General features: G+C 37.5%; 1 protein-coding gene across 1 annotated transcript in view; it reads left to right on the forward strand.

Moving 5' to 3' along the window:
• LOC124153613 overlaps window positions 1-12593 on the forward strand; it is a 36217-nt gene that overhangs the window by 13201 nt on the left and 10423 nt on the right. Inside the window, exons 7-13 of the mRNA XM_046526898.1 lie at window positions 871-1160; window positions 1889-2160; window positions 2891-3080; window positions 4424-4677; window positions 5481-5592; window positions 6615-6701; window positions 10120-10254. Coding sequence (XP_046382854.1) covers window positions 871-1160; window positions 1889-2160; window positions 2891-3080; window positions 4424-4677; window positions 5481-5592; window positions 6615-6701; window positions 10120-10254 — 1340 coding nt within the window. The remainder of the gene's footprint in view (window positions 1-870; window positions 1161-1888; window positions 2161-2890; window positions 3081-4423; window positions 4678-5480; window positions 5593-6614; window positions 6702-10119; window positions 10255-12593) is intronic.

The raw sequence follows: 12593 nt of genomic DNA on the forward strand, positions 1-12593 counted from the left end.
TTGGGGGACCCCAGTGTTAATATGTAAAGGAGAAGAGAATGAGATATCATTACTATCCTGTGACCGGCACGTATATTTCACAATTTGTTTTCTACCAGTTAAATATGATCTTATCCAGTCCAAGGTTTTTCCTCTCATTCCAATGTTGGCCAGCTTAAGTAAGAGAATATCATGATTGACTCTATCAAAAGCTTTTGACAAGTCATAAAACACTCCAAGTGAATGTAAATTTTTGTCTCGGGCATTATAGATGGAATTTAACAATTGATATGCGGCAGTAATTGTCGATCTTGCTTTTCTGAAGCCATGCTGTGAATCATGTAAGATATCTTTTGATTCAAGATAAGAAATGATACGGGAATAGAACACTTTTTCGAAAATTTTGGAAAAAGCAGTAAGGACAGAAATTGGTCTATAATTGTTGGGGTCTGAAGATGAGCCTTTTTTTGGGATAGGAGATACTATGGCTAGTTTCATGCGAGAGGGAAATTCACTACTTAGGAAAGAGGTGTTAATAATATCAACTAGTGGACTTGCTATATAATGGATTACAGTTTTAATGATCGGCATAGGGATGTCATCAATTCCAGAGGACCAAATTGTTGGGGAAGGAGTTAACAAGCTTAATGACTTCATGTGCATCAGTGGGCTGTAAGTACATTGAGCAGGGAAAAGGGGTGCAAGATGTAAAGGCCGCAGAATTTATGGTGGGGCTTCGAGGAGAATTACAAAAGAGTTCATTAAAACAATTAGCAATAACATCGGGATCAGATGTTCTCTCCCTCTCCATATATGGAAAGCCTCCTTGTTCATGATAAAAACATCGTTTTTTAATTTATTTATATTTTGTATTGTTATTTTATGTTAAAGATGATGCAGAGGAAGCAGTTTCATGTGCATCTCTTGCCCCTGAGCTCCCAGTCACCACAGCTGTGGCAAAGTTTCGCTATCCCTGTGTGGGCCGAATTATCTTCAGGCAAGTTACTGGTGATCCATGGGCCGATACTTCTATCCTGGTGGAATACTTGACTTATACTGATGGCACTAAAAATGACACTGATGGTCATAGATGGACCATTTCTGAATCACCAATTGGAAAAGATTTCTATAACTGGAGTGCTAGATGTGTCAGTGCTGGACCTCGCAACAATCCATACAAAGTAAGAGAAGTATTTTCATTGATACTTCATCTAATTCTAAATTAAGTATTGACAACGGAGTGCTAATGAAAAATGACTCCTAACATTTTGGAACTGAGGACAAGTGTTTTATGTCCTAGTGCTTCTTCAGTTTTGTTGTGAAGCATAAGTATTTCTTTCATGCTTTAGTGTTAATTTGGATGTATTAACTATTATAAGATGGTATTCTGGTTCTGTTTATTTTTATTTCCTAGTTGCTCACTCTAGCAGTGATATTGTTAAACCAGTCACCTATTTGATAAGTTTTTGAAACTCATTTGATTTCACTGCATATTTTCAGAGATAATTGGCTGGGTTTCATATCTGGTTAGGGTGGTGACCCTATGAGGAGTAATTGCACCAGTGCAGTTGTAGGGGTTATTAGGACTCGCCAGCCTTTTCATTGTGGAAAAAGAAGTTGAAATACATATTATAACAGGTTACTCCCTACCCTACATTCAGAAAATTTCTGTGCGTTTGGCATTTTTAAAATGAATTTTCTGGAACTAAGAAACTATTTTCCTGATTTGAACACAATCACCAATTTTAAGCAGTATATGAATGGTATATGCTATTATTTTCCATAAATTTAGTGTGGATAACCATGCATATGAAAACCCCTTGGACAAAGTAGCAAAAAAAATTTCTTTGAAATCAGTATGTATTAGTATGTTTAGTATGTATTAAGTTCTTTGCTATTTCCCTTTCAGGTTCCTGTTAGTCCAGGTGACAAGGGAAGTGAACCTGCTGACTGTCCATATGATTATATTGGATCTGCACTTACTTGTGCCCAGGGTGATTTAGGAGGAAGGCATGGGACCTTAAGGGTTGCTGGTGGTAAGGCTAGCTTTGCATCTACTAAGAAGTTCTTCACTGACTCTCATCTTCCTCTTATTGGAACACATGGTGTTGTCGGACATTCAGTGGTGCTTTATGATGATTTTGGACCAAAAGCACGTGGAGAACGTTTAGGATGCTCAACGTAAGTTTATTGCAGTGTATCATAAAACTTACTCAAAATAAATACTCCGTTAATGAATAAATATGTAATTTATAAGCTGTCACTAATGAACAGCTTTAGTTTGGTTATCTAAGATTTATTGTAAGAATACACACCTATGACTGCTATGCTGTCCAACCATACTGCTTACAATTCATCACTCTGAATATACTGTAGCTGTCGGTGGTATTCAATTTCAGTCACTCAAGTTCTTAATGAATGCCTCATGTTTCTTAAGTGTTCATATTTCATGCAGCTATTCAGCAATAATTGTGGCTTGGATTTACAAAATGTTTTGGTATTCTTATTGTATATACTGTCATTTATAGGTATTGGAGCTTATTTGGATTTTTTTCCTTTTAAATATTTTGAATTTATTCCTTTCTATTCTTATTTTCCCTTTCTTGTATTTCTGGCTGCCCATTGTCCGTTATGGGGAACTTTTATGGTATCTCCACAGCCTCTCTTATCCATGAATCTTATACATTACCAATATTTTTCCTTATAAAATACATATGCATATACATAATTTTTTCCCATGTGTGTCTTTTCTTTTGTTGTGTTTCTGTTTTAGTGACAGTTACTCACTGGTGAACTATTAAATATATTCATACATACTTATTTCAAATGAGCGATTGCATATTATTGATCTTAGGTGAATAAAAAAATGGTGAACCATTAAGTCTGTTTAGCATTTACCTTTGTGTACCAGGATAACATGGCATCACAGGCTTAAAGCTGTAGCCAAGGATTGGTTTGGAAGTGGAGAAGGTGGTGGAGGAACTGTTTCACCTGTTCGTGGGAAAGTGGAAATGATTCAGCAGTCAGAATATGATGACACAGATGTTGAGATTACTCTAGAGGGCCTGGATGGAGAAGAAAGAGGCTATTATGTTCATGAGGTAAATAATTTTTAATTCATTCTCATTTGATATTTCTGTTAATCAAGGAATGAAGTTTATCATGTGAAGTTGGAGGAAACATGTCATACCACAGGGACCTTGTTTACTAACCAACACTCAATGTAGAAGATATATATATATATATATATATTCATCCTTATAAGCTTGCGATACATGTATCAGTTTCTGTTAATGGGTGAAAATGTTCACATAATGAATTTTTCCGTATGTATATTTAATTGGACCCCCCCACCCCCATACAAATTTTTGTCAATGGCCCAACTTGCACCATTATCCTCCCTTGTGGAAAGCTCTGTTGGCACTTATGCTAGGTGGTTTTACTGCCAATGGGCCAATATATATATTGTCCCTCGCTCATGGTTGTGTAGAAACTGCTGATATATATTGGCCCGACTTTTTTTAATTATTTTATTTCGTGATTTCGGACGTTTCACCGGCAGCCGTTTCATAACTACCATCCCATAACCCATTCATGATTCTAACCTCTTAATTATATCTTTCACATTGTTAGGAAATCTAGATATATTCAATAAAATTAAGTAGGTACTTTAAATAATTTAAATTCTGAAATCTTGCAAATTTCATAAAATAGCCTTGACAGTCTTTGCAAATCCGACCGGAAATGGACTGCCAGTAAACAGGTTAATAAATTTTTGTGTTTTATGCTGCATATTGATGATTTACCGATTATGGTGAAGTAAGTATTCCTTGTGCTCATGTATTTTTTTATTTGAATTTCAATTTTTTGTAGTCATGGTCACCACTTTTCTGAAATAGGCTGGTACTACAACATACATTGGTGGATGATGTCAACTGTCACAACAACAGATGTCTTTCAGAGCAACATGGACAGCATTGTCTTAGAACGTCACAATGTATATTTCTTGTTCTGATAAGAGCTAAAAATAAGAGAGGCATTTTTCCAAATGTAGTGGTGTAGGAATTTGTTTTTCCTCCAAATAATAAGGGAATTATATAAATTCTAAGTGATACTAAATACAGGTATCTCCTTTTCCTTTATTTTTCTCTTTTTTGTGTATGTCCTTGCACCCACCATGTACCTATTGGGGTGGTTTTCTGGGTAGTATATAGATATAATAAAGGATGAGAAAAGAAAGGTCCACTGATTTTCTCACATTGGGCATTTATTTGAAAAGGTATCTTTGGTACCTCACCTGCTTTTAAACTTCATCTAGGGCTGGCAGAATTTGTATCAGAAGATTAATTTGTACCAGTCAAGGGCCAAGTGTTACTTTAATTTTATAGATCCATTTTTTATTCCTGTGTGAATTTAAGCTTGATATTTTCTTTATCTTTGTTAGGCCTCTGTGGAAATTCAGCAAGAATTTCCTTGTGAAGAAAGTACTTTGTATGGCACCTGGGATCCTTTTTCAGCTCAGAAAAATCATGGGCCCAAAGAATCCTGGGCCATTGGAGATTTAAGTGGAAAACATGGTTCCTTGCAAGACCTTGAAAGAGCAGAAATAGCATTCAATGACACCCAGCTTCCACTGTATGGAGAACTCAGTGTAATTGGACGTTCTGTGATCATTCACCGGGGAAAAATGTCTCGCAGGTTAGCCATCTCTTAATCATATTATTACAAATACATATGTTAATAGAATTTTTATCATGTAAACTAATCTTAAATTTTTATCAAAGTCCCAACGGTTGAAGTGGTGGCCAAAGGTACTAACACAAAAGTAGGCTAAAATAGAGTAGGCAGATAACTATGGGAACTCAGCCTTTGTTGGGCTCCGTAGGGGGTGCATTAGCTTTTTCACTCTTCTCTACGGGGACTTTTTTTTGCTAGCATGAGGTCATGGTGGACATTTTTATCTTGTCAGTATTGAAAATTAAATAATCTAGTCAAACAGCACATGTAGCTCCACTCTATCCCTTGCTTGTGAAGCATGTGGTCTACATGTGTATCAGCGTTGAACAGGGAATGTCTCTGAAATGCCTTTTTTCACTTAAGTGGTGTATAATGGATAAAATGTTGGTTGTGAAATGATGAAAATTAAGGGTAAGCATAATTTTGAAGGAATTATGTCCTTGTGGGTAGGGAATTGGGCTGCTGACAGAAAGGTCTTGGATTTATGTCTAGGATACCCCCACAATAAAATCGTCATAATATGGTGTTCTCTGTGGTAGAACTTTGTGCACAATCATTTGAAAAAGAGGAATACCCCATTCTATGAATGAGTGGCACTGGCATGCATGGTGCCTAGATTTTATTGACTTTTTTGATCACTCTTGAATGACAATGAGGCGAACTCAACCATTCCTTTTCTCACTTGAATGCAGAGTAATAAATTTAGACTTATCTCAATGATATTCTGATGCACATTCTATATAACTGTATTCTAATTTTTATAGATGGGCTTGCTCCACCATTGAACGAGGATATGCTCCATCAGAGGCCAGAGAACGTCGTGGGATTGCATCTTTTCATCACCCTAATGGATTTGCCTATGGTTATATCAGAATGGTTTGATGTTTTTATTTTCTCATTTTGATGTTGAGTGAAAAGAATATTTATATCCTGTTGATAGTTCATATGCTAAACGCAAACCCATTTTGAAATATCATGTTATTCTTCTCATGAAGTTGGAGTACAGGTACTTGTCATATTTTGGTAAACCAATGAAATTTTTATTTCTGAATAAGGGGACTAAAATTTTGACTGACTTTGGACACTAATCAGATGTATTAACTTAAAAAAAATTTGGGATCGATTGTGCCGTCTTAAAGCCCCAAATCAGTTTTATTCACCTCCTCCTAATCCATTTTATCTGAGGGGTAGTCCCAGCCAGTGTGGAAGCCATTCAGTTGTGCTTTGGCCACCTGGTGCCTTTCATCTGTTAACAAGTAACCCCTAAGAGGAAAATTGGTGATGAGCATGAAACTTAGAGAGCTAATGTCTCAGCTCAAGAGACATCATGACATAAGAAATTTTACAATTGAGCTGTTATTATTAACCCTTGAAGTGCGGGAACCTTTTTATACTTCTTGCATGCTGACTGCGGTATTTACCAAAAATTTTATTGCTACCTTGATATCTTGCATTTAGGCACTTTCCCTTACCATAAGGATCGCTAAGTGGCTTAACTCTACCAGACCAACCCTCGTGGCAGGGGGTGCCTCCTTCAAAGGGGGTCTCTTCTGCACTGGCTGGCAGCTAAAATTGCGAACGCCCACAGCCCAAGATTTAAATGCAACGATCCTAGCAAGTTTGAACAAAATCGGTGGAGTACATGAGTTTCATGAGTTTCCCTTCTTAGATGAAATCAGTTTTGTTTTCTCTAAGTATTATTTTTATATTTTTCATAGTCAGCTACCAGATTACTCTGCAGCCGATTTATTTTGCTCCTCTATTCTGTGAAAGTTTTTGCATTGTTAGTCTTGTATATGATCATGCCTGTCTGCTTTTTCAATTTTTGTTAAATGTTTTCGAACTCCTTTAATTGATTTTACGTAGCTATTGTTTCTTTTCATTTTTTCTGCCCTTAGACTCAGCTGATTTACTCAGATGGCAGCATGAGTGACACAGCCATTGAAGTCAAATTGAGGCATCCTGGTAAAAATGATAGGAATTTTGTAAGTAAAACTAAAATATTTTTTGTCTTTGTGGCTTAGATAATGGTTCTGGAGCATAGTTTGGGAACAGTTTCACTCAAAAAAAGTTCAGTACCTATCTGATATTATGTGTTTATAGTTTATCTTTGTCTAACCTCAGATTAAATATTCTGGGATTAGCGCAATGATTGTATTAATCATTGATGTGCATGGAGGGTTGCTTCATAAAATTGATTTTTTTTTCATGGAGTCTTGTCCTATTGAGAATAGGTGTGGTATCAACTCAGAATTAGATCCATTTTGTTGTGCACTCTAGAGATGGGTCAAAAAGAACTGAACTGCCAAAACAAACTGTTCACTGTAATGAACCGGTTGTAAAATGAACAGCTCTCGAAAACTCCCAGTTCACTGTTCATGACTGCACTGCACACGTGCGTCGCATTCGGTCCATCAGGTATGCTCACCAAGAGGTATTTTGACCTTCAGCTTACTCCATCAAGTGCGTGGTGGCTACAACAGATGCAGACCATCCAAGGCCACCTAAGTGCGTCATAGACGACCGAGCCCCTCCGTCTTTCTCCCCTCCATCCAAAAAAAAAAAACAGGATAGCTGAATGGTTTGAATGGGTGTTCAAAATATTAGGTTTGTTTTAGCCATTCTTTTTCTCAGAGTATTCATCTTGTAGAGGCCGTGTTTTTCCCCCATGGCATTCTTTTCGCGGAGGGTATTCTTGTTTTGGAGGGTATTAGTTACACGGAGGGCTTTCTTTTTTTGGAGGCCGTTCATTTCCTCTGGCTGTTCATTTGGAATCTCGTGTTCATTTTTGATTTCAGGTTCATTTGAACATTAGTGTTTGATGAACAGGATGCGATGGTTCAGGTTCGTGGTCAATTTACGGGTCAGTTATCTGTTTGTAATTTGTGCTATGGTTCAAAGTTAATTTAAACATTAGGTTAAAACTTCATTTTGATTAGTTAAATTAATGCAAAAATCTATTTCAGCAAATGGAAAAGTTAAACATAAATTATTTAACTCTGTTATATCCACTATTTACTTTGCTATTAAATTATTCGTAATCGAATTAACTTTTAACTGGGTTAATTTGTATTTTACCCAGCATTGCTTTAAGAGGTCTGAACTGATGATTTTGGGAAACAAAAATTTGGCTTCAACTTTCCTCAAATTACTTGTTTGTAGTGTAATTAGACATCGAAGGGGATGGACTTCATACTCTTCCAGAGGAAGTCTAAAGAGGCATATAAGCATCATTTTCGAAGGAATGAAAAAATTTGTTATCTGCGGCGATTTCATTTGATGACCAATTTTTTTCACGTCGTGATATTTTATGTGCTATATTGTGACCACTTATAGCTTAAGTGCACATAAATACACCTCAAAGCTTTAACTCTTTCTTTGCTTTCCATGTTTAATATTTAAATATGTTACAGAATTCCACGGGTGTAATATATTTTACTATTTTTTTACATTCTACCAAAAGTACTAATTTAGCAATGAAACTGATTATTTCTTACCGTCTTACACATGCTATTATTGACAGTTAATTGCATCGTTTGAGTGGATAGATACCTGACACAGGCTGTAACAAGGAGAAAAAATTGATATCTTACCGAGGAGTCTAAGAGATCTTCTATCTAAAGGAAAGGCCAATTTTGGCGATAGGGTACTGTGACAACCCTTCCCCAAGCCCTTGAAATCGTGGAAAAAAGTTATAATAAACGTGGAGAATAAGCTTTTCCCCACAATATCTGATTTCTTCTAGGATAAGTTCAAATCTTTGCTAGCTGGGAGAGATTCACAAATGACGTTTATACTAAAAATATTTATAAAGAAGGGGATCGGGCTGGTGTGGTGGCTAGAGTGTTGGCCTCCCACCCGGTGGGCTCGAGTTCAAATCCCGGCAGTGGTAGAGAATTTTTAAAGACTGCCCGATCCCTGCTTGAGTGTTGTGTGGAGGATATTTCAAGCGCAACACTCCGTCCGTCAGATGGGACGTTAAGCCGTGGTCCCCTTGGCGCCTTTCGTTAAGAGCAGGCTAATGCTGATGCCGGGTTTCTCTCCATCCTTCCTTCCATACCCTTCCCTCATGGCGCAAATGACCTCAGCTGTCGGTCGCCTCCTCCAAATACCATACCATTTATAAAGAACCGCTGTGTATGAAAGTCTAAATTGCTCATAAGAGCACCATTTAAAAAAATTTTCTGGTGCTAAATACGTGAATTTTATCAGATGCTGGGTTGATAAATATTAATTCTGGCTTATTCTACAAGTGGACAGCAGATATTGTCCTGCACATGGGTAACCAAGTAAAGGCCCGGGACAGGATTTGCTTGAAATTACTATGACCAGCTGCACAAACCATATGATACCACACTAAGCTTTCATTTTCTCTGAACGTCCGATTAACAGTATTTTCTACCGGAATGACCGTGATTGTTCACCATGAACAGATATTTTGAACTGTTCTTTTTACTGAACAGGTTCAAAGTGAACGGTTCATCAAAATGAACAGTTTAACCCACCTCTAGTGCACACAAAGGTCAACCAGAGACACTAGTGCCAGGGTCTTAAATAAAGGAAGGTTGAAAATTGAATGATTTAAGAGGAATCCCAGAGTAGTTTGGCAAGTTAAACGATTGAGGGCATAGGTTTATTATCTTGGGTGTCTTTGTGACTCATGAGCCATTTGATTGACCATTTATCCTGAGCAGTTGTGGGTGCATAGACACCTAGATGCAGTGCAGCATTATAGCAGGTAGGCAGTGGGGCACTTGCATCTTTCTCTACTGTCTTTCTTTCCTTTAAGTTCTTTTGTTCAAATTTCCGAGTAAAAAAATGTAGAAATGGCTTCAAAATTTGCATAGGAAAGGTACTGCTGGTCTATGCCCGATGAACTCGATTCAGCTGGGTTGAAATCCAACTGTATTGAAAGTTTTGTGCATCTTTCTTTGCTGGTATAAATATGTAATAGTAGTGTATAGCTGATCAACTTTTAGGGAATAAAAATGTATGAAGACTTAGGTCAAACTCATATATTGTAGTTTATTAGAAAGTGGAAAAAAATCTCTGATCTTGCAGGATTAATTATATTGATACAATTTTCTCTTCATATGGATAAAGAACATGGTATCAGTTACCGGAGAAAATTGCATTGAAGTGTGTGATATACAACCCTCCACTTCTACATTTCTAATTTTAAACAATATCAAGAATCATTACGCTTTTATAAGTATTATTTTTATGTGCACAAAATGAGTTCATTTTGTAGTAAGAATTGAATGAACAATGACCAAATATTCTTCTTGTGTATTACTTTCACAGGTTACTTAAGGTCATCAAGTGAATAATCATATTTTTATGTAAGGAATATTAGTTAAAATTTCCTCGAATGGTAATGCCTGTTACATATTTTCTTTTCAGACACAAAATCATAACTGGGCAGTTTTTGTGAATCCTGTTGGCCAGGATGCTGCTGTTCCCACTTATAACACACGCTGTGTTGCTGGTGGTTATCGTTGGAATCCATATTACAATCAGCTTGCTGATCCATTAAATGTGAGTGTGGATATGCATTTTATTTTTTCGTATTCGACACCGTCTTACATTGTGTTTTAGTAAGGAGGAACTAACTAATAAAAAAGTATTTTACTTTTATTATTTCCTAGGTTATGATGCTTTCTGATCTTCTAATGAGGAAAAGTATCAGAATATAGACGATAGGGTGGTTTCCTATTATTTTTTTACTGCCTAAATCGAAAGATTATTACTCCTGGAGTACGTATTTCACGCTTTTAGATTTTTATATGACGATATCTATTTTTCGCGATTAAATGAAAAGTGAAAAATTTCAAGCGCGCGAAAACGCGACGCGTAAGTAGGAATGATGGGAAAAAGTCCGTGCGACGCATTTCTGGTTCCCCCTCCCGCCTTGTGAGGTGACCTTGATCGAGGCTCTGAGCACTGATAGGACGCAGGATGCTAGCGGGTAGCTGAGTACCTTGCTGGCTGGTAGCGCTTGGCTTAAAAAAGGTTTATTAATACCTTATCAAACGAAGAAAACTTTCCGACCTTAGCCAGTTTTAATAGGTGATTATTAAGACATGTTTCCCTGAGTTCTGTGCCTCATGCATGCATTGGTAACCTCAGACGATGTATAACTCCTATCCTCTCGTGTAGAAACTAGGTCCCTGTGACGTCACGTGGAGTGGAATCGCATGGGCGCCAATCTGGCCTTTTTCAAATGAGGATAAAATTGGACCCTTGACATTCGTCAAAACTGGTATTTCAAAAACCAAATAATTTGTTTATTATGAATACACTAATGGTGGGTAACGAATCGCAATCAATGCCTTTCGTTTAATTTGATGAAGGAAACTACCCTATTAGCAGTCATTCAGTGTTATGAGCAGTCTTCTGCTTATGCTTGAGCTATGTGGGGACAGATAATTTTTTCTTGATTAATTGATTTCAAGCTGCACCTCTGCATGGGCATCCCCCTCTCCGAGATAGTGTGACTACTCCATAGATACTTATATACAGTGCAACCTCGATATAACGACATCCCACGGTGCACTAATAAACACTCGCTATAGCGAATTGTCGCTTTACCGGAGGTGGAGCAAATAATAGCCAATATACCTGTTGCGGACAGATATACAGAAACAGGAGTGGTGCGGCGACAGATAAACATCTATCCGATAAACGTAAGCATAAATCCAGACGAAAGGCGATGTTTTTTGCATCACTAAATTTCCTTACTCGAACAACGACTAACTATTCAAACCATTTATAAGCGCCGCACTGAATAAAAATCATGGAAAGCATTGTTTCGTCAATCATTATGCTAATGCACAACCGACGAAGTCATTTTTCTATGCACTTAATTAGTTCATTTACGTGATCATTCTATTATTTTGGTATTTTCCACTGAAAATTCAAAAATTAACTGACAAAACAGTATCGTGGTTATTTAATGCCTCAAAGGTTTCCATTGGTGTATGTTTATTGTTTCTGTACGTTAACCGGCAGTGAAGTGAAATAACGCATTACATTTGTTTCTACAGGTGGAAGGTTGTATAACGTTCCCGCCTTGGAAAACTTTTTCTATCAGATAATGTAATATCTTCATCATCTACGGTAAAAAGTTTGCTAAGCTTGAAAAATGACGTGATTAAAATTACCGTTGTTGAAAAAAAGTTTCTTTTTGAGTGTTACGCTCGCGACGTATTTGAAATGATACACCGAGCTTACCACGGCACTGCAAACGAGAGTTAGTTGTTCTGTGAGTTCTTCCAGCGGCCACCAGGGGATGCTCGGCTACCCACGTAACAAAAGAGAGCGCCAGTACGACTCCGACCAATGACCCGGATAGTTCACCCTTGTAAATCCGCAACGGAGAATAAATACGTCCATCCGGACAATTCACGCTGAGTATCATTGCTTCGTACATCCTACATCATCGCTAAGGCGCACTACCTACCTTTAGAGGCATCATTGCAAGAAATACCTCATACTGCAAGGGTTTTGTCGGGGAGTTGTATGTAAAAAAAGTTCCGTTTCGTCTATGTTATATGACGTGGGGAATACTTCTAAAGATACTTATGATCGGAGTCCTCTCTTCCACGACTTCAGGTTTACACCGCAGGCATCACCAGGGGAGTTGTGAGGGGAGATAACGCTTTGGTGCTTCGCATTAGTATAATCAACCTTCCGCACTCTTAAAATTCTCGATTCGCAATCTATCCCTAAAATACTCCGCTTCAGGCTTGGGCGTAGCCCCTTTCTCAGAAGTTCCCGCAGATTTGAATGGGCAAAACCACCCGAACAAAGCTCCTTATAACTCTTCATCGTCTGCATTCCTTGGGCGCTTTTGTTTTTTTTTTTTAATTTTGCAG

Source organism: Ischnura elegans, chromosome 2, assembly GCF_921293095.1.
Source record: "Ischnura elegans chromosome 2, ioIscEleg1.1, whole genome shotgun sequence".
Classification (NCBI taxonomy): Eukaryota; Metazoa; Arthropoda; class Insecta; order Odonata; family Coenagrionidae; genus Ischnura; species Ischnura elegans.